This window comes from Trematosphaeria pertusa, assembly GCF_010094035.1.
Source record: "Trematosphaeria pertusa strain CBS 122368 unplaced genomic scaffold BU26scaffold_18, whole genome shotgun sequence".
In the NCBI taxonomy this organism is placed as follows: domain Eukaryota; kingdom Fungi; phylum Ascomycota; class Dothideomycetes; order Pleosporales; family Trematosphaeriaceae; genus Trematosphaeria; species Trematosphaeria pertusa.
The window spans coordinates 58958-78533 of NW_022987229.1; the positions used below are offsets into that span (position 1 = coordinate 58958).

The 19576-nt window shown below is 54.0% G+C and overlaps 9 protein-coding genes across 9 annotated transcripts; 5 read left to right on the top strand and 4 right to left on the bottom strand.

Moving 5' to 3' along the window:
• The first annotated feature begins 109 nt into the window (after nt 1–109).
• BU26DRAFT_523845 (uncharacterized protein) lies at nt 110–1009 on the top strand. Its single transcript, XM_033830150.1, has one exon. The coding sequence runs from the start codon at nt 191–193 to the stop codon at nt 767–769; it is 579 nt and encodes a 192-aa protein (XP_033677846.1). The 5' UTR covers nt 110–190; the 3' UTR covers nt 770–1009.
• A 581-nt stretch (nt 1010–1590) lies between these two features.
• BU26DRAFT_119697 (uncharacterized protein) lies at nt 1591–3296 on the top strand. Its single transcript, XM_033819501.1, has 2 exons — nt 1591–2663; nt 2714–3296. Exons 1-2 carry the CDS (start codon nt 1739–1741, stop codon nt 3190–3192), a joined length of 1404 nt encoding a protein of 467 aa, XP_033677847.1. The 5' UTR covers nt 1591–1738; the 3' UTR covers nt 3193–3296.
• Nucleotides 3297–3543: 247 nt separating this feature from the next.
• Nucleotides 3544–4792, bottom strand: BU26DRAFT_523847 (trypsin-like serine protease). Its single transcript, XM_033830151.1, has one exon. It carries the CDS (start codon nt 4766–4768, stop codon nt 3773–3775), a length of 996 nt encoding a protein of 331 aa, XP_033677848.1. The 5' UTR covers nt 4769–4792; the 3' UTR covers nt 3544–3772.
• Nucleotides 4793–9660: 4868 nt separating this feature from the next.
• On the bottom strand, nt 9661–9871 carry BU26DRAFT_523852 (uncharacterized protein; the record flags this gene model as incomplete). The annotated part of the gene is made up of 1 exon (XM_033830152.1): nt 9661–9871. A coding segment is annotated over one exon (156 nt), but the record flags the coding sequence as incomplete, so codon positions are not given.
• A 199-nt stretch (nt 9872–10070) lies between these two features.
• On the bottom strand, nt 10071–10911 carry BU26DRAFT_510087 (uncharacterized protein; the record flags this gene model as incomplete). Its single annotated transcript, XM_033827201.1, has 2 exons — nt 10071–10415; nt 10489–10911. The coding sequence occupies 2 exons, from the start codon at nt 10909–10911 to the stop codon at nt 10071–10073; spliced, it is 768 nt and encodes a 255-aa protein (XP_033677850.1).
• Nucleotides 10912–12202: 1291 nt separating this feature from the next.
• On the bottom strand, nt 12203–14134 carry BU26DRAFT_523853 (phenylalanyl-tRNA synthetase alpha chain). Its single transcript, XM_033830153.1, has 5 exons — nt 13288–14134; nt 13152–13229; nt 12821–13096; nt 12661–12760; nt 12203–12596 (listed from the first exon to the last, which is right to left on the bottom strand). The coding sequence occupies exons 1-5, from the start codon at nt 14122–14124 to the stop codon at nt 12367–12369; spliced, it is 1521 nt and encodes a 506-aa protein (XP_033677851.1). The 5' UTR covers nt 14125–14134; the 3' UTR covers nt 12203–12366.
• Nucleotides 14135–14853: 719 nt separating this feature from the next.
• Nucleotides 14854–15735, top strand: BU26DRAFT_438017 (uncharacterized protein; the record flags this gene model as incomplete). The annotated part of the gene is made up of 1 exon (XM_033824269.1): nt 14854–15735. The coding sequence occupies one exon, from the start codon at nt 14854–14856 to the stop codon at nt 15733–15735; it is 882 nt and encodes a 293-aa protein (XP_033677852.1).
• A 677-nt stretch (nt 15736–16412) lies between these two features.
• BU26DRAFT_523857 (short chain dehydrogenase/reductase SDR) lies at nt 16413–17232 on the top strand. The gene has a single exon (XM_033830154.1). The coding sequence runs from the start codon at nt 16504–16506 to the stop codon at nt 17212–17214; it is 711 nt and encodes a 236-aa protein (XP_033677853.1). The 5' UTR covers nt 16413–16503; the 3' UTR covers nt 17215–17232.
• A 745-nt stretch (nt 17233–17977) lies between these two features.
• BU26DRAFT_119821 (NAD(P)-binding protein) lies at nt 17978–19030 on the top strand. The gene is made up of 2 exons (XM_033819503.1): nt 17978–18387; nt 18442–19030. The coding sequence occupies exons 1-2, from the start codon at nt 18264–18266 to the stop codon at nt 18813–18815; spliced, it is 498 nt and encodes a 165-aa protein (XP_033677854.1). The 5' UTR covers nt 17978–18263; the 3' UTR covers nt 18816–19030.
• Nucleotides 19031–19576: the final 546 nt, after the last annotated feature.

The following is a 19576-nucleotide window of genomic DNA, read 5'->3' on the forward strand; positions in this document are numbered from 1 at the left end:
AGGTTCATTCGCCAAGCCCTGGCGCGCAGGGATGCGAGCTTGGGCGCGTTTAGCTGCCTTAGTCAGCTACCTAGGCAAACTTTCCGTGCCCAGGTGAGCTACCTAGGTACGTCGAACGACTTCAATTCTCAATTGCGCATCATGCTAGAAGAAGGTCCCCGTAGACATCCCAACAAGCTTGCCTAGAACCATGTCTCTCTTTCACCGCACACGCCAAACCCTCCGCACCCCCCAACTCCGCACCTTCCTCACAACCACCCCTCTCCGCTCGCAAGGACAGCAACCCACTATCCTCTCCACCCTCCAACCTGACCTCAAAACCGCCCTCCGCTCAAAAAACAAGCCCCAACTCACCGTCCTCCGCGCCCTCCTCGCCGACATAACGAACGCGTCCAAAACCAGCAAGCCCATAACCACTGACGCAAATCTCTACTCGCTCCTGCAAAAACAGATAAGAGCCTCCAGCGCCGCACTCCAGGAATTTCAGGCAGCGAAGAGACAGGATTTAGTGGATAAGGAGCAAGGGCAGCTGGACGTGCTGAAGCAGTATGCGGAGCGGATACCGAAGGTGAGCGAGGAGGAGGTAGACGGCGTGGTGAAGAGCGTGGTAGAGGAGCTGGGAAAGAAGGGCAGTGTGCAGGTTGCAAGGGCGACGGGGATGGTGATGGGCAGGCTGGGGAAGGGGGGGATGCCGATTGATGTGGAGGTTGTGAAGAGGGGGATAGAGGAGGTTGGTCATAAGGAGGGGGTTGTTTTGGAGTCCGTTTGAGGTGGGGATAGTGTGAGATTCGGTGCTGTATATTGCTGTGTATTATGTATGCCTGCTGTATCATAGAAGAGAAGCCGACTCGCGGGTGGGATGTTATGAAGATCCTCCCTGGCGCAGCATGTGCCCTCCTATGTATGCGCCAAAAACATAGCAACAACTCTTTGGCGGCTCCAACAGCCGCTTGGGCGGCAAATGCTTCCCGTCAGTATACAAGGTCTGCGCCCAAGCAAATAGAACGTTCCACGATGCTGCATGGTGTTGAAGCGTCCACGGGTGCGAGGCGAAGCCGGTGAAACCAGAACGGGAAAGGCGTCCTGCGAGCGGCCAATCACGGCTCGTTGGGTCAGCCGCCTGACGTCACACCACTTCAGCGCCTCTCTGCAACCTGGTCAGTTTCGTACGGTCAGAAGATGGCGGAAGGGATGCCCTGAGCAGAGTAATGGACAACACCGACGACCCGCAGAGTCCTCCTGGGACGACATTCGGTGCCCATCGCGGTGGTCCAGTTGACGCCGCTGCCCTGCGCAGTGCTTCTGGCAATTGCCCAACATCAGCGCCCAAAACGCAGCGCAGACTCGCGTTGTGTTTGGATATGGAAATGCTGCGACAGGATCGCCACCTAAACGAGCCCCGAGGGGAAACGGGCCAGTCAAAGCAAAGAGTCACGGCCTAGCGATCTGCAGGGCAGCACAATGCGTCGATGACGAAGCCGTGCCGCAGCCGCTCAAAAGCTGGCCGCAATCCACCACACCACTGCCGCCCGTAGGACCACAACCTGTTCACAGAGCAGACAGAGCACATCGCTAGCCCGACTAGCCCGACTAGCGCCTTTATCTCAGTTATAAACCCCCAGCTGCCAGCTTTGCGCCTTCTCGGTGTTCCTATCCTCCCCTAACAGCGTTCCGACAGCCCCCCATCGACCATCACTGACATCACCTATCGCGCCAACCGGCACCCACCCGCGTGAACATGTATCGCTCTTCTACAGGAAACCTTCCATCGTTCGACGATCCGCCCCGCGGCGGCGGCGGCCAGCGATGGGATCGTGACAGGTTCGAGCGCATGAGCCGCAAGAACCGCGGCGACGACACGGAGCACTATCGCTTCCAGGAGCATGATCGATTTCCTGGAGGTCGCCGCGACATTGACTTCCACGAAGACCACGATCGCCGCGGCCCTCGCGTCAGTGAGCGCGAGCGCTTCCGGGAAGAAGAGCGCTTCGACAGACCCTCCCGTAGTCGCACCGACTTCTTCGACGAGCCGACGTCATCCGAGATAGCCAACCGCGCTCTTGCTCCCTACCGCCGGAAATCTATCGTGGAAAGAGACTTCGACCCCGCGCCGCGGAGGCCCGCCCGCCCACAGTACATTCGCCGGCAATCCTCCCTCGACACCTTCGACCGCCGTCCTCCGCCACGCTACGGCGACGTGGAGGGGGACGAATGGAGACCGCCAGCCAACGTTCCCATCCCCCTGCCAATCCGAGGACGCCGTCGCTCGCCGTCCCGCCACTTCCACGAAGACGATTTTGACGACGTGAGATATAGCGACCGTCAGCCCAGGCGAGAAGAATACCGCGATGTTGAGATTTCCAGGTCAAAGAGCACCACGAGGAAGCGCCGAAGCCCTAGCCGAGCGTCCCGAAGCGCTCGAAGCGCCGCCCCCTCGTCTTTACGGAGCTCGTCCTCGTCAAGCTTCGAAGAAGTGTCTCTTGGTCGAGCCACCTGGGGCAGGAAGGGCAAAACCAGGCTGCCCAAGCGCTTGGCGAAGAAGCAGGCTATCATCGAGCTGGGCTACCCGTTCGAGGAAGAGGATAACTTCATTATTGTCACCCGAGCGCTCGAGAAAGAGCACATTGACGAGATCATCGAGGTCAGCGAGAGGTACAAAGAGCGTATGTTGTATCAATAGACCTTAAGGCAACGGCGCTAATGAAAACTTCAGAGAAAACCACGTACGTTTACGAGGACAAGAGATCAGCCATAGAGGCCCCTCCACCGCCTCCTCCACCACCTCCACCAGACGTCATGCACGCACCCCCGCCGCCTCCTACCGCTATGCCCTCCTATCACTCACATTATGCGCCTCCGCCACCCCCGAGCCACTACTCTCAATCGGTCCGGAGCGCGTCGCCTACCCGCCACGAAGTCTACGAGGAACGGATCGAAGAGTCAAACCACGTTAGCGGCCCGGTGACGGTCCTTGCCCCCGAGGACCAGCGCATCGCCCGGACGGAGCGGGACATGCGCTCCGATCGAGAAATCAAAAACGAGATTCGAGCCTTGGAGGCTGAACGGCGGATGCTGAGATACGAGCGTGAGGGCGAGTACGAAATTATCGAGCGACGAGAGCCTCGCAGAGAGGTCGTCCGCGTCGACAAGGACCGAAAGGGTAGGTTAGCCCTTGTCCGCTCGACCTATTAAGAATGGAGTTGATTTTCTGGATAGTCCGCCGAGAACCGAATCCCAAGCTGGTAGCTGCGATGATGTCCACGCTTACTTGAATGCCGCCATTTTGGTCCCACGTCCGAGCCTGGACCTACTTTCTCCGTCACGAGTTGGGCGGCTTTTTGTTCCTGCTTAGGATTGTAATTTGGCTATCTGCGAGGATTTTCTTGAATACTGGTCGAGAATGCGAAATGTTCACTTCTCATCTCATTTATACTGCTCTGGAAGCACGGCATTTCGGGGATGGGGGCTTTGGCGTAGGTATATATGGGGGCCCACTTCGGTGTTTCCAAATTATTTTTTTAAGTCTCATATTACATCAGATGATTACGGACTAGATCATGAATGACATGAATTTGGCTAACTCCACGTAAAATTTGAGCCCCTTCAATGCCATACCTCTCCGCTGCACCGTTGGTGCTAACAGACAGCCCCTGGATACACCTCGAGCAGCGCCTTTCCGCTAGTTCGCAAAAGCCAAACAAACAAGCGACTAACACCACTAGACCATCGCACCACCCCGGGCTCAGCATCTCGCAACACCCCTCACACACTGCTACACCCTTACTTCCGTATACTCGCCCAAAAACGCCCTCACAGCCTCCCCCGGCACCCCCCTCCTCATCCCTGTCTCCTCATCCCAACTCGAATGCAACCCGACCAGTTCCCCCGTTCTCCTCTCAAGCAGCGGCGCCCCGCTGTGCCCCCAGTACGTCCAGCAGTCGTGCATCAGCGCCCCGATCTCCGAATTATCCTGCGCATCCTGCCCCAGTGCTAGCCCGCGGTACGCGCCGGAGCTGATGTGCAGCACGTCGTAGCCGGTGGCTACGCCGGGCTTGGAGACTTCGAGGTCTTCGCTGCCCGGGTGGCCGATGCAGAGGAGGGGGGTGGAGGGCTGGAGGGGGTGTGAGGATGGGAAGAGGCTGGCGTGCGGGAATGTAAGGGTTTGGTGCATGCTTTTGGGGTTGGAGTGGGAGTGTGACAGGAACTGGGACTGGGGAAGTGTTGGTGGTTCAGCGGCGATGACGCGGAGGAGCGCGAGATCGCGCTGCGGGTCCCAGGCTACGCAGACGGCTTTTACCACCTCGCCCGTGGCGAAGATCAGCCAGTGAGGTGGTGTGGTGGGGTCGAGTGCGGTTGCGGCGTCGTCGGCTACGCAGTGCGAGCACGTGAGGAGGAGGCCGGAAGGCGAGATACAGACTGCGGAGCCTGCTTCTTCCTGGGCAAAGACTAGGGCGGATTGGACGGCGCGGATGAGGGCCGGGGCATTGTTGGCGTTTCCAGAGACTGCTGCTTCTTCGTAGATGAAGCGGCGTAGCTGGTTGTTATGCATGCGCAGTTTCTCCCGCTTGTGCTTGAGGAGGCCGGTGGATTTGCGGGAGAGGCCGGTGATTTTGGGTGTGAATGTGGAGGGGAGGATGTCTATGTCTGATGAACCGGTCGGGGGGTCCTTTAGCACTATGTGAGAGACGGGGGCAGTAGGGGTGGAGGATTCTGTTGTGGCTCCTTTCAGTGAGGCCTGCCGCGCCTGAGAACGGGTTGAGCGATACATGGCGTCTGCTAGTTTGTACTTATGACATTACTACTATGTACGTGCATGTCGGCTATATACATGAGACACATCGAAGTCTCGTTGCTGCCTGGTATTGAGTTGCGATGGGTTCGTTACCTAGGTAAGATGATTGGCTCGTTAACCGAATCTTTGTGCGCTAGGCCGTTCTAAGATGAAGACCATAAGAACAGCACGTATCGTCTCGCACTTCTTCAACCCTCATCCACGTACACTATGCAGACTCCAGACAGCATATTCAATCTCACTTAACACATACCGCCTGGTCTTTTTGTCTTGCCTTTGCCGTCTTTCATGCCCTTCGGCAGACCATCCATGGCATGACTCGCCGCTCAATCGTTGCTCACAAGCCAATAGGCGCTGCCACTTCAGACAAGAATGCATGTCAACGGAGTGTGCCCTGCCTGCCTCGACAACTGGGTGCTCCAATGGCCAAATACCATGTCGTCCGCGTGACTGCACATGCAGCATGCAGCCTTTCGCTTTTGCGCCGCCAGTGAGCCCTGCTTAGGATCCAGCATTGTCACGTCGTCCATTATCTCCCTCCATCGCACGCTGCGCCACTCCAGAGGCCTTGCAATTTCGGAACCAAATTCTCCAGCATTCTGTTTCTTTCCCGGCGCAAACATGGCCCCGGATTCCTCATCTGGACCCGTTAGTCAACCCTCCGGCGGCGTTAGCTGGCACGTCGACATCCCAATACTTGTCAGCATTGTCGCCAGAATTGGCATGGACGGCCTCAAGAGCCTCCAGCTCAGCGGCATCGACATTCACACCGTTGCCTGCGTTCTTGCTCTCGGCGAAATTGCACCCGCGAGCGTCGAATTCCGATCGGCGTTGCAGGAATCGCGCGATGGGCAACGCAGGGACACATGATGACTTCATTCTGGCGTGGAATATGGTTCTGGCACGAATTTCGTTGTGGATGAGCTACTCAAAACACGGGCTGGGGAAAATGTCCTCGCTCTTATCACGGCAACAGTCTCAGTGTTCGAGGACCAGTTCGGCACAGTTCTCACTGAGCTGTATGACAAGCTCAACGCACGGTCACATAGCAAGCCCAGCCTCGGTCAGCTTGAACGACTCCGTTCTCTGTGCCTGCCTTTGGCGAGAAGAATGGACTTCAAGGGTCGACTCGCGGAGGCACACTAACGAATGTTAGCTCAATTCTTGCATGACCTGATGTTTTCTTCTACGACCAGTGCATTTCCCGAGCCGGATACAATGGCCGAGTTGATCGTGATCCTCAGCAACATCTCCAGGGAATGGGACCAGCATAAACCTGTGTTGGTATATCATGGAATACAAGGCGCTGCTTGGGTCATGGTCTACAGCTGGGTTGTTTTGCGCCTTCCGATTTGGATAGTTGGTCTAGATGGAAAAGCGCATACCGTCCATTCTAGCGCGGCTTCTACACCGTTTCTCACGAGCTTATTCAGTTTCGCATGGCTCTCACTGGAGTAGACCCTGGAGGCTGTTACTTTGGTTACAATATGGATATGATCTCGACTGCGCTAGACCGTACACTCATGTTACTCGGTCTGCCGGGAAATTTCAATCGAATTGCCAACTGGAGGAAAGATCATATTTCAGAACAGAAAGAGCTGGAAAAGGTGACTCGGTAGAGATGGTTGGTCTGGATATATTTTCGCGGATGGTCACCTATATGGAAGGGACGCTCCTGTGCCGCCATAAACTTCTACGGCCCATTGAGATCACGTATCGACCCTCATTTTGCGTTCGCTGCAACGTCCTATTCGCCATCCAGGGGATAGCTTACATTGCATCAACACTGGCCTTTACGGATTGGGCAGACCACCATAAGATGCTATAGAGTAGATACCTTCGTGTTCGGGTTTCTGCCATAGTATACTTTGGTGCCCTGATCGACTGGATCCCCGAGACAGCTCCTCCGAAGCTCCTCCCCGCGTTATTGCGTGCTCTACTTCTGGACCACGTGTCCTTGACGCGACAAGTGTGCACAATCTGCAGTGGAAGTCCGCGCGGAGAAGACATCGTGACCTCTAGTCAACACAAGTTCCTCGGTATCAACGCCGATGGGATGCTTGTGGCTCTTCATCGAGCCGTGGAGATGAGTTTGTTACCCGGTCCAGTGCTCATGATTCGCGATGGGGAGTTTAACCTCAATGGCGACCGTCGAACAGTACTGGCCCGGCTTCAGTCGGATGAGAGAGAATTTCACAATGAGATGAGCCTATCTCCGTTAGGCGACACCATTAAACCATGGGATCAGTTTCCAGACCACTGACGTCCCTCCGCGAAGGCCTCACAACTGAGAGATTCAATCGAGTTACGTTACCGCGTACAGTACCACAGGCCGGATCATGGGAATAACGACCATTTCTACGGAGATGTTTCCGTCCTCGAAATTCCACGCGTGTTAGAGAGCTGTACGTGGCTAGCCCATGCGCGCATTCGCCGGAACATCTAGTAAGGGCCATTCAAGTATCAATTGACAGTAATCAATCGGCTCTTCCAGAGGTTGCGTAGTGTGACACACGAAACAGAGTGTAGTTTATTGTCATGAACATCTGCTTAATACCTGCGGCAGACCGCAGCAATTTGAGACGCTATCATTAAATCCCCGTTGCAGACAATCTCCTGGCATAATGGGCAGCAGTAGCGCCACTAGAAGAGCACATGACAGAGAGCAAGGACTTGCCCAACAACGTGGCCATTCTCCAGGAAAGAGCATGTCTAGCCTATGCGAGGAATCAAGCCGAGCATCAAAGATTCGCCCTAGTCAGGTATATCTTCATATTTTGAAAGATGAACATGCACCATTCCTGCCCGTTCACCCTCTAGTGGCAAGCGTATGTGTATTCTATGGGAATGATGGTCGGTGGCGCTGATGTGGATAGATATATGAAGATCAGCCTCCGGCCCCAACACCAACTTTATTGACAACGAACTGTGTATCACGCACCAGGAGTGGGAATTCAAGGACCTAGGATTTTACTTCTCGCCGAGGCTCCGGGAAGCATCGCTTTTAAGGGCTTGAATTTAAGATATATAGTAAAACCTCTAATATTATGGCACTTCTAGTCGTTCACAATCAAGTCGGAACAATTCTACGCCCATTCGGTTAAACAGGTTCATCTAGTCGCAAATGGCATGGCAACCGCAGCTATCATGAAAACTTCCTCCATCACCCTTCCCGCCTCGGCAGCTTCAAGCACTGAGCAGCCTTCTTAAGAATTTGACATCGTGGTTTGCCTCGGACGATGCTGCAACGAACGGAGACGGATACTCGTAAGAGGATACAGCGCGTATAGAAGGTTGCCCCGTCTAACACCAGCATTCTAGCGATATCCGTGTGAGCTCGATAAATTACCTTCGTGACAACGTCTCTATCCGTTTAACATATGATATAGACACTATAGCTGCTAAGCGCCGAACGAGATCGATCTTCATCATAGGCCATGTCACCAGTATGTGCGCAGCCGAGGAGCGTCATTGTTTTATTCACTCAGGGCTAGCGGTCAGAAGCGACGGAAATACTGTTGGAGATAACGAATAGCGTGATTGCAGTTACAGTTCAGTAACAACTTGCTGCAAGAAAGACCGCCAACCCAAAGTTATTGTCTGTCGTGGCCTGGATTCTCAGCCGCCCTCTTATCGAATCCGATAGTATCAACCAAGGCGAAGTGCTGCTACAGCATTCCGCCGCGTATCCGGCAATATGCAGCCTATAATGAACAGGACTGCTTTATCTCAGCTGCCACCTAATCCCTAAGTCGCCATGTCATAGTTCGGCCGCACCAAGCTCCCGACCTAGAATGACCCTCCCGACTCGATATGCAAGACTTACGAAGACCCGCCTCCACAGATTGATCACTGCTTCAAGTCCTCTGCCTTGTTCTAGGTCGTCGCATTCTTTAAGTCACGTCGCTTTCCCCAGCCATATGGAGACCGGTCATTGAATCCTGCATTTCAGCTGAAGCGTTTGTAAATATGGACTACTTTTCCTGGCTTCCAAGGTTTGCAGCTCACCTATAATGTCGGACATTGCGAACTTTTCGACACAAGACGAGGAGTTATAACGGCCATTAGGTGCTTCGCGCGCAGCGCAGATACGCATTCTTGAAAAAGAGCGTCGTCCAACGTCGCGCTTATAGACCGGCTTATTTGACAATGTCGAGATTGGCTTTATAGCGCTTTCGTACGTCTGGGACAATCCAAACGTGGCTGTAAACACAAACCTAGAGGCTGCCCTTCGGCAACCGCGGGGACGCCAGCGTGGGAACTTAGGGAGTTGGATGAAGTAGGGACGGAGAGAGGCAAAGAAGTGCGCAGAGTATGGTCGTCTGAATGGGTATGTTATTTCTGTGATTGGTGACTGTCGGAAGGCTTTCTTATTTGTCTGTGTGCTGGTAAGTACTTGATTACGGCTACGTGAGGATCTTTCCTTCTTCTTCCTCCTGTCTGTGTAACTCTTCAAAGCACGTCCTGTAGGAAAAGTGTGTATACAGCTTATTGGCTTGTAATTGCCAAACAACTTCTTTATAGATATATAGAGTTGAACTCGCCATATTTCTCAAGACTTTGCGCGTTTACTTACATATTTTCAGCAAAGGGGAGAAGGCACAAGTGATCACTTGATCACTCTTGCTGAGCTATTCACAAAGAAGTGTCTGAAAAGAGATGCTACTGTATCCGGTGTGAGTGGATTGTATTGCTCTGGCTAGACTAGCTACTAGGGCTTGGTTTGGCTTGAAATCATTGAATTGACCTAGCTCTAAGAGCTATGCAACTATTCCACAATTTTCTTCTGCAGGGCAGATGAAGGAAAACCACGCAAAGTAATAAAAACCTCCCTCTTTTTGCCTTTGTTCTTCAAATTTGAAACTGCATAAGGAGTAGGTCGCTACCCCTCATCATATCAATCTGCATGTCTATCTTTGCCTTTTTAAAGAAGGATCCTTGTCCAGCAACGAAAATTCTGCAGCGTTAAAGGCGAAAGTTGAGAGAGGAGCAGGATTCGAACCTACGCTTGCTGCGGCGACGGTGGGGTTTCCGTCGAGCAAGCCCCAGGTGTAGTCGCCAACCACCTACACCATCCTCTCTAGCTAGTAGGGGATCCTAACGATGGCCGGAGCCACCGGCCACTGCACTGACCATTGATAGTGTCCCAAAAGACTTATTTCGTGAGAACCCGAGGAGTGTACATGTGGAAAGACCCTCGAAGGAAAGACCTTCGAAGGAAAGTGCAGTCCTTTACCTTAGCCGCCGGAAGGTTTTCGTTCACCTCCCTCAAAGCGTCTCAAAAGCCCTTCGCCAAGTCCACCAACATGGCCGTCAGTTTCTCGGGCTGTGAGATCTGCGGGGAATGGCCGCTCTCGATGTCTTTGACAATCCAATCAACGCCAGTACCCTCGATCATCATCTGCTGGACCGGCAGAGGGATGCAAGCATCGTTCAAGGTCCGGATAAAGGCCACGCGTCCCTTGTACTCGTCGCTGTCCCACGTGGCGCGCGGGCACGGAGAAGTGAAGGAAGTCATGCCCTGGGCCATGGCGGAGACGGCTGCTGCGTCCGCCAAGTCTGCAGGGACATCTTGGAAGAGCGGCGGGATGCGGTCGTCACAACGAAGGAGGTTTGCTGCGGGCTGCGCAGGATATGTTAGCTTCTAGCGAGAGCAATACATGGGAATTAGCGGGCTTGAGAATGGAGAAGCTCACATCGGGTCGAATATGCGGTGGATACTGGCCGCCAAAGGCTCCCACGATATCCTTGCCATCGCCACCCTTCGGGAGGAGGGCAGCCAGATAGATCTGCCCAATGACGCTCGTCTTCTTGCCTTGGGCAGCGCGCTCTGCTTTTCCCAGACCCTTTGCGGCAGCGCTGCCAGGCACGCTGCTGTAGGAGTGCATGATGATGATCACATCATGTTCTTCGTGGTCGAGGACGGGAATGAGCATGCTGTTTCGGACGTACTCGCTGTCGTCGTCAACGGAGACGTTTCCCGTGGCTCCGACAGAGGGGAGGAGCGCCGAGAAGACAGGATACCCCGCGAGCTGGAGGAGATGGCTCAGGTAGCCGTACTGGGCGGGGTTCTGCGAGGCGCCCGGGACGATGACGAAGAAAGGGCGTTTGTCTGCCATGGTGATTTGGTGATAGCTTTGGTACGGGAGAGAAGAGGAGTAGTCCGTGGTAGGTGCGCGGGAGCCTAGCGGCGAGGTGTTGGTCTCACCTGCTAGGAGGGGCCGTTGGTCGCGGAACCGTCAGCCGTACTCCCCGCCGTTTCTCACTACTCGCCTTGCCGAGACAGTCTCGGCAGATTAGATGACAACTGCGTCGTGATCCCGACGTCTGTCTCGCGACGACACCAAATATGAGGCAGCACCGCCTTACTTCGCCTTACTTCGCATAAGTACTGGCTAGCGGCATCTTCCTGTGTCTTCTACCTGCATGCCCACTCCCCTCCCTGTACGCCATGGCTACCACAGATTTCCTGATCCCTCTCCAAATGCTCCCTGACTGTTGCAGTATCTCAACATCTGCGACACTCTACGGCTCAATGCTGGGCACCGCCAAATTCTCACTGCTGCTCCAGCTCCGCCGGCACTCCCTCTCCCAAGGAACCCCAAAAACCAGATGAAATAGCTGATCTATCCAACCGGAGTCACCATATTTGGCTACTACTTCTCCTGCATTTTCCAATTCGCCTTCCAGTACGTACCGCGCAAGGGCTTGTGGGACCAGTCAGTCCACCCCATGTGCAGCAATTCGACGTGGTTAACGGTCGCGGTGGCCGGCTTCGGGCTGCTGACGAATTTGATGTTGTATGCTTTGCTGATGTGGTTGATTGTGATCGCCGGTTCGAGTCAACTTGGTGGCTGGCTGGGGCTGGGTCTGATTAATGTTGTGGCTTTGTTGTAAGTCGCCATCCTTCGTACTTCGCGAATCAGGGGGAGAGGTGGAAAGCCTATCGAACACGTTCCGATATTCTCTATGAGCGTGTATGGGTGTGAACTGACTTGTTCCGTAGTGGCATATCAACTGCGACAGCCACCTTATACTACCGCGTCCCGTTTCTCGATCCTACTTTGGATATGATATACCACGTTGCCTTTGTTGGGATTTGGGCCATGGCTGAGTATGCTGCGATTATTCTGGTGGGATGTATTCCCTCTTTTGCGGTTTGGTTTGTTCATCAGAAAGTCGGAAAGCAAACGCAAAAGATAACGGATTTGGAGATTGGTAGTGGAAATGTAGAGACTAAAGTTTCTAGCGCTCTCTAAATTTACTGTGCGGAGTCCCTGGCGGATCTTGGTAATAAAACTTCGAGAGACGAAGCTAGTCGGAAAGAGGGGACTTGCAAGGCTGAGTGAGTAAGGTGATCTATGGACCTAGAGCGAAATTCTTTTAGCAAGCTGTGATCCATAAGTGGGGGTGCAATGGAACCATATCGATGTGAATGTCGGTGGAATTTTAGTAATCACTGCTAAATCCTTTTGTCTGTTCATCTATCGCGGCTTGGTATCTGTCAAATGCGTTCGCAAACGGACGATATCCACATGCATGGAGCTTACGTTGCCCTATCTCGCCCAGCTCTCCTAAGGCTTGTCTAGCCGTACAGCGGGATTGATCCGCACAAATTGCAAATCGACCTTGTGCCCGAGCAACTCGCGGATATTTGAGATGCCGTACTTGATCATCGTCGGGCGCTCGAGCGAGAGACCCCACCCATAAACGCGCAAGTCCTTGGGCAGGCCCATGGGCTCTAGGACCTCGGGTCTGAACATGCCGCTGTTGCCGATTTCGACGAGCTTGCCAAGGCCCTTGTCTATCAGTCGAATTAGAAAGCGTCGTACAAGGGAGGACGAGGGGAAGTGTGGAAACGAACATACGATATGAGAAAATCTCCATGCTGGGTTCGGTGTATGGGTTATACGCCGGCTTGAACTTGAGATCCGTGATGCCCATCTTGCCGAAGAAGGTTTCCATGAACTAGTGCCGGTTAGTCACGTACTTCACAACGCGTCGCAAGTACTCGGGATGGATGCCCACCTCCATGAGCCCGCCCAACGTCAGGCCGTAATCAGCGATAACACCCTCAACCTGATGGAACTCGGCAAGATGCGTAGCGTCGACAGTCTCGTTTCTGAACACCCTATCAATTGAAAAGAGTCGTGCTGGTGGCGGGCGACCATCGGGTCCCTTCATAGAGGCAAGCTTGTACATCAGATTCGCACTGACGGACGTCGTATGCGTCCGCAACACTAATCTTAGACTCTCGTCGCTTGACCACGGGTATCGGTAGCCTATGGAACCGTATTTGCCGTTCTGTGCGCGATCGTTGTTAGCACCTTTCATGAGTCCTAGTGATGGGGATTCGCACCTCATGCACCGCCTTGATGTTTTCCCAGTAGGCCTTGTCCTGCGGCGGATCGGCGACCTTCGGATCTGAGATGTAGAACTAGCACAAAACGTATTAGTGGAACCCGCCCCAGTCTGACAAGGGACCTTGAACATACAGTATCCTGAAGGTCGCGTGCCGGGTGCTGCTGTGGTACAAAAAGAGCGTCAAAATTCCAGAAACCGGTTTCCACGTACTTGCCCGTCGGCATCTCCGTGAAGCCCATGTCGAAGAAGATTTGCCTGAACTCTGCGCGGACCTTGTTGAGGGGATGTAGCGCGCCCGACTGCTGGTCCGCACCCAGCGCTCGGAAGTTGTACGGTTTGAAAGTGGTCGTTCTCCACGCTCCGGACGCGAGCATGTCTGCGGTGAGGTCGGTCGCTTCCTCGGGTATCTCGAGCGCGAATTTCTCGCCCTTCTGGATTTTGAAAGTGATGATCCTCTGCATCCGAACGAGCTTTCGCTTCTTCAAATCAGCCAGCGTCTTGGAGTCCGAGCATGTCCGTGTTTTCTGAATATCCTGCAGAACCCGCTGCGTGACATCCTCGATTGAGTGCCGCTGTGCCTTCAACTTTCCGTCCGACGTCTTCGATATCCACTTCTCTTTGAAAGCTTTGCCCTGTCCAACTTTGGTGACGTTCTTATCCCCAATGGCCTTCTCCAGCTCTTGCACCGTGAGGCCCTCGACAGCCTGCCGCAACGCCTCGAACACGCGTGCCTCATGACTGCCATTGGCTACTATTTCTTCAGCCTCGGGTTCTAGTATGGCTTCGTCTCGCTCTATTGGGTCATATCGGACCATGTCGCGCGACGCCAGCCTGTCGACGGCTGATTTCAATTGGGCGAAGGTGGCATCTGGGAAGGCTTCTGCGGAGAGGAGGGGTGACGATTTGTCGAGGGCGTGGAGAATTCGAACGGCGAGATCCCCGGAGGTAGCACCCGACAACGCGGCCATGGCGAGAGGGAGAATAAGCGGTTGTGGTCGGGTAGGAGCGTGGTGGATTGCGTTGCAGTCAGTGAGTCAAGAGAACTTCAAGGGTCCTGAGCTTATCGATAAGGGCTGCGCTAGCTGGTTCAGGAATAGCGCGCCTTCTTTTCCCTCGATACTCCCGCCTCGTTCTCAGAACAGGCCAAACCGTCATTCCAGGAGCGTCGTGGACATTCCCGACTTTTCTCGAGCATGCATTTCTAGGTAATGCGAGTGTTGAATGATCTGAAAGTTTCTTGCGGATCTCTGCAAAGCCAAAGATGGAGTTCAACTCTCAGGATTACCGCGAATAACCCATCACGTGATTCACGTCTTAACATCCATACCTACCTAGGTACCTAGGTAGGATCTGCTCTTATGGCTCAAGACAAACCTCCCCTTGCAAGCCCCCGAGGAGGTCCAAATTACCCACGAGGGATATGCCACTTAACCAGGAGTGTCTGAGTATGCACAATGCAAATGTAAGTCAGTGTTAAGTGATGAGATCTGCCCGTTATCTTGAAGACACCACCGTCACTGATGTCGCACATCACCAAAACATTGTTCAACAACACCTTACGCCAACATGTCTCTCCATATCATGGCAAACTCCACCATGCATCCACAATATCGTACAAGTCTCACTTCTTCCCGCCTACAAATACCAGCGCGTTCTCCATTTCTCCCAGAGCGCCTTCCCGTCATACCCAAGCCAACATGTCGTTAGTCAAGACTTCCGACGCACACCAGCGCGGAACCGCACCCCTGCCCACCACGGGATCTCTCTTTACTTCCTCATTAGGCACGTCCTGCGCTTCGCTCTCCTTCGCACTCCCTACTTCCCTAGCCTTCTTCAAGCGCCTGACCTGGGAGCAGACTCCGTGGACATCCCAGAAGATCTCCCCCCATAACGCTCACATCATCGCCTCGCACCTCACCTCCTTGAGTCCGCATCCCATCGCACCCGAAGCAATCCAGCACGCGCTGTGCTTCGGCGTCTCCTACACCTCCACCTCCAACGGCTCCAAAGACTCCTACCCCCAGCTCTTCGTCGTCTTTCCGCACTTACGGCGCGATATCTCGCGCGACGAGAAGTTCCTGCGCGTCTGGCACGACGAGGTCGTCAAGCCCGCGTTTGACGAAGCATGGAAGGAGAGTGGGTTGGTGAAAGTGCACGGCTCCGAGCGCGACGCTATACGGCGACTCAATGCGCGGCCGTCGGGTACGTGGACTGTGTGCGATGCTGAGCCCGCGGAGAGCATTCTTAGGCGTCTGCAGAAGGGCAACAAAGCCTCCATTCACGTATCTTGGCCTGATTGGACTGGGTCGTCCGATCCGACGGGCGGCGCGGGTGAGGAAGGAGATCAGCGTGCGTATATCTTTGATGAGGCGTGGATTTCTATGAAGGGGATGGTGGATGCGCATCCGGATCTGGCAGAGATGCAGGAGCCGTTTTTGCTCGCGGTGCATCGCGGGAACGTAGATGTTGTTCAAGGCATGGATTTGGTGAAGGTGCACGAGCGCGTGGGTCAGTACTGGGAGCAGTTCGCGGACTCGCGGTTTATGACGCCAGAGAGCTTCAGTGTGGACCTTTATTGAAGAGCAGACAGTGGCTCCTGAGGCCGGCGGTCATTGCCGCCATCGAGGAGCCTAATTTTGCTGCTTGAATGGTTCTTCATCGTTCCGATCCCCAGCACTTCTCATTAGCAGTGGGCGACTGCGGAAGCGCATCGCCATATGATGCCACCGTCGGCCGTGCCTGCGGGGCACAGTTCACTCATCAGGCGGTCGGGAGTCCTTCGTGGGTCTCGATCTGAGGATACGATTAGCATATGAAGACCAATACATGCGTACGAAATATAACATATAGAAAGAACTCCACCTTTGATCCAGCCAAGCAACTTCTTTCCCTCGTTACTGTCGTCTTTCCCTATCTGACTGTGCCGCAAACCTGAAACACTACCTCTCCACCTTTCACGCACGCTCCGACCATCGCTAAACGCCTCAATCGGTCAATGAACCCATTAGCAACGCGAGAAAGCAACACCAGGATGACATGCGAAACTCAAGAGGTGACGTGCATGAACATGCCATGCCTTTTCGGTTTAAAGCAATGGTTCGCATGAACGCCTCTCCCGATTGGACGCAGATCATGCTCGTGTGCTCATACTCGGCCTATTAACCGGTTTCACCTGCCGAAGCCGCGCTAGACTATATAAAAGACGAAAGAGTCGTGGGTAGATAGAAATATAGACGTCATTTGGTTTTCGACATTCTTCCGTTGTCTTTTTGGGTGTAGATGGATAAGATTTGGAATACAAGAGCATAGAAAGGACTGGAAACGAAACGTTCAGAACAAAAAACGAAATGCCTACCTATTTCCTCACTGGCGCCAACCGGGGTATCGGTCTCGAGTTCGTCCGGCAGCTATCTGCAGACGCAAACAACAATATCATCGCCGCCGTCCGATCGAAGAAAGGCGACCTTGACGAGCTGAAAGCCTTGACGACCAAGGGAAACGTCCGCATCATTGAATGTGATGTCTCGTCCTTAGATTCAATATCAAGCCTGGAGTTCCGCGTCGCAGAGATCCTTACGAAGACCGGGGACTCCATAAACTACCTCTTCAATGTCGCCGGTATAAACGCTACATCCTCGGACACCTCGCTCTCGATAGACCCAGCGTCCTTACAGAACCACATGAATGTGAACGTCCTTGGTCCGGCCAAGATCGTGGAGACCCTCCAGCGGTATCTGGCAAGAGGTGCAATGGTGATGAATATGACGAGCGGGCTTGCGAGTATGACCGTTGCGAAAGATATGCCGAAGTGCTGCACATACTCTATCAGCAAAGCAGCTCAGAATATGCTGTCGCTCCATCAGGCGAGGGAATTGAGGAGGAATCACGCGATTGTGATATGCATGGATCCTGGCTGGGTGAAGACGAGAATGGGTGGAAAGGGCGCCATGGTACAGCCGGAAGTCAGTATTGCGGGCATGCTAGACGTCTTGAAGGGACTGAAGAAAGAGGACAGTGGGAAGTTCTTCAGGTTCGACGGAAGCCAGGTCCCTTGGTAGACAGTCGGACTTCGGAGAAAGCTGCGCAGTCTGCTGGGTCAGTCTATGAATTGAACAATGATGAGAACCTTTCCAGCGCCGTATCAACCTCACTAATGGGTGCTCCCTTTGAGTGGAAGCTGTACCGAGCACGCCAGGCCATCGAAGGCGATGCAGGTCCGAGGCAGCTGAATACCCTGAGAAATCGGACAGTACGCCGTGCCCCCTACTCTTGCTATTTCGCTTCCCATCAACCCCGGCTTGAAGCAATCTTCTCTCGTTCCTCTAGAAACGAATTGCAAGCCAGCACAACTTTCCGGTGAAGCCAGAAACCTGGAAATCCAAGACCAGAAATCTTCAAGGATACCGCTGCAAACACACAACTTATCCTTCGGGTATGGCGTCCACCTAATGCGGGCCAAGAAGGGTGGTCCGATATGGCCCCGAGAAACGAGGCGATGAGGGATTACTCGTTCTCGCTCGTCCTTCGCTGGCATGGAGTGTAGATCGGCCTCTCAAACGGACATAGTACGGTATACAGGTCGACGCAAACGGCACCGCCAACGTCGGTAACCGTTGCTAGGATGAAGAGACCCCTTTCAAACCGTGGAATGAGGCGAGAAACAGCGGGTTTCTCGGGGATCGTTGGGACTCTGCATAATCCTCCAATCCCGGGCCTTTCCCGCACAGCGGTTGAGAGCGCGATAGAGTCCGAATTGAGCAAGCATGGCGATTCAAGTCGGGTGTCGAAATGGTGTGAGGCAACGAGGCATCCAATTGCGGGTTGGTGGCGAAAATCACGTTCCGACGGCTGTCAGCCACACTAGCAACCACGACAGCTTTGAGGAGGCAATGGATATCGAAATTGTGCCAAAGTGAGATGAGGGGATGGGGAGTGTGCACGACCTCGGGGGGTCTGAGCACTCGAAGTCTTGAGGAGATTACGTGATGCGTGCCTCGGCTTGTTGACGTGAATTAGGCCCCGCCGTCACATCCCACTCTACCTTCCATTGCTATACACAACGTCAAGCGCATATCCCTTACAGTCTCAATTCGAATTTAGATCACGAATGCCACAGACAAGAGGCCAGAAGCGTGAGGCAGAAATGGAAGCCGCCTTCAAAACCTTCTTCAGCTCCCCACGTTTTGCGGTCGCCGGTGCGTCTTCGGATTCCTCCAAGTATGGACATAAAGGCAAGCTCAACCTTCCTTCAGCCTCTCCTTTCTCCTACTGACCTCCATCCACAGTGTTTGCCTGGTATCTCCGGCATTCTCTCCCAGCCACGCCGCTAAACCCACGCGTCCCCTCCGTAACCATCCTCTCGCAATCGCATCCTACGGTATCCTCGCCCTCGAAGCTCTCGAACCCTTCGTCCTACTCGCTCTCCGTCATCACGCCACCACAAGCAACGAAGCAGCTTCTGAAGGAAGCGAAGGAGGCTGGTATACCTGCAGTGTGGCTACAACCCGGTAGCTTTGATGACGAGGGACTCCAGTATGCAAGACGCGAGTTCAAGGCTGCGATAGCTGGAGACGGGGGGAGAGGAGGCGAGGGATGGTGCGTATTGGTCGACGGGGAGGAAGGGCTGAAAGTTGCTGGGAGGGAATGGTCAAGGTTATGAGGTCGGAAGAAGGGGATTGGAATCTGGTATGCTGGATGTCTATTATCGAAGTCACAGAAGCCTTGGTTTGCAATAGATTTGGGGCCTCAGCATTTCGAGGGAGGTTGGAAGAAGGCAAGAAGGCAACGCGGCGTCTGAGGGTGAAACGTGCTTCCCGATCGATGGAACGAAGGAGATCCTGTCGGCGCACACAGAAGTGTCTTGCAGGAAGAATTCGGGACGGCTCGAAGCGCTTCAACGACGGATACTCCCCGACGAATGACGCCAGAGTGAAAGACCCGGTAATGCCCGGGGTGGGTTGTCCATAAGAAGACTGTGGCGTAGTGTCCACGTCCGTCATCGCTCCGGGCTCGAACGGTCTCAGTAGGGATATGTGCATTTAGGACCACATCTATAGCGATTGTTCATTCCACTGTCATACCATGCTGGTCAGACGCATCGGAGCCCAAAGTACGCCCTTCTCCACAACCCACCTAGGAAATATAGAAATCCAAGCAGCTGGGCGGTCGTAGAGAAAGCTAGTAAACCTTGTGCAACGCGCGCGATGTGGCCGTCCATGATTGGCCTCGAGGATGCACCATACTGCTCCTGCTCCTGCAAATGCACCGCCGAACATAAGAAATGATGAAGGTGGACAAAGGAAATTCTGTGTGGTGCCGGTTGAATTGGCTTAGTCTCGAGAAGAGTAGAAGGAGAGGACTGCCTGCAATGAGGTGCAGTGATCGGTATCACAGCCATATGCGTTTTCGCCTAGATACTGT

Coding starts and splice junctions, on each gene's coding strand:
- BU26DRAFT_523845 (XM_033830150.1), top strand. CDS start 191: ATGTCTCTCTTTCACCGCACACGCCAAACCCTCCGCACCCCCCAACTC.
- BU26DRAFT_119697 (XM_033819501.1), top strand. CDS start 1,739: ATGTATCGCTCTTCTACAGGAAACCTTCCATCGTTCGACGATCCGCCC. Junction 2,664..2,713: donor CAGCGAGAGGTACAAAGAGC/GTATGTTGTATC, acceptor TGAAAACTTCAG/AGAAAACCACGTACGTTTAC.
- BU26DRAFT_523847 (XM_033830151.1), bottom strand. CDS start 4,768: ATGTATCGCTCAACCCGTTCTCAGGCGCGGCAGGCCTCACTGAAAGGA.
- BU26DRAFT_523853 (XM_033830153.1), bottom strand. CDS start 14,124: ATGGCCGCGTTGTCGGGTGCTACCTCCGGGGATCTCGCCGTTCGAATT. Junction 13,230..13,287: donor CACGCGACCTTCAGGATACT/GTATGTTCAAGG, acceptor GTTTTGTGCTAG/TTCTACATCTCAGATCCGAA. Junction 13,097..13,151: donor ACATCAAGGCGGTGCATGAG/GTGCGAATCCCC, acceptor GATCGCGCACAG/AACGGCAAATACGGTTCCAT.
- BU26DRAFT_523857 (XM_033830154.1), top strand. CDS start 16,504: ATGCCTACCTATTTCCTCACTGGCGCCAACCGGGGTATCGGTCTCGAG.
- BU26DRAFT_119821 (XM_033819503.1), top strand. CDS start 18,264: ATGCCACAGACAAGAGGCCAGAAGCGTGAGGCAGAAATGGAAGCCGCC. Junction 18,388..18,441: donor CTCCAAGTATGGACATAAAG/GCAAGCTCAACC, acceptor CTCCATCCACAG/TGTTTGCCTGGTATCTCCGG.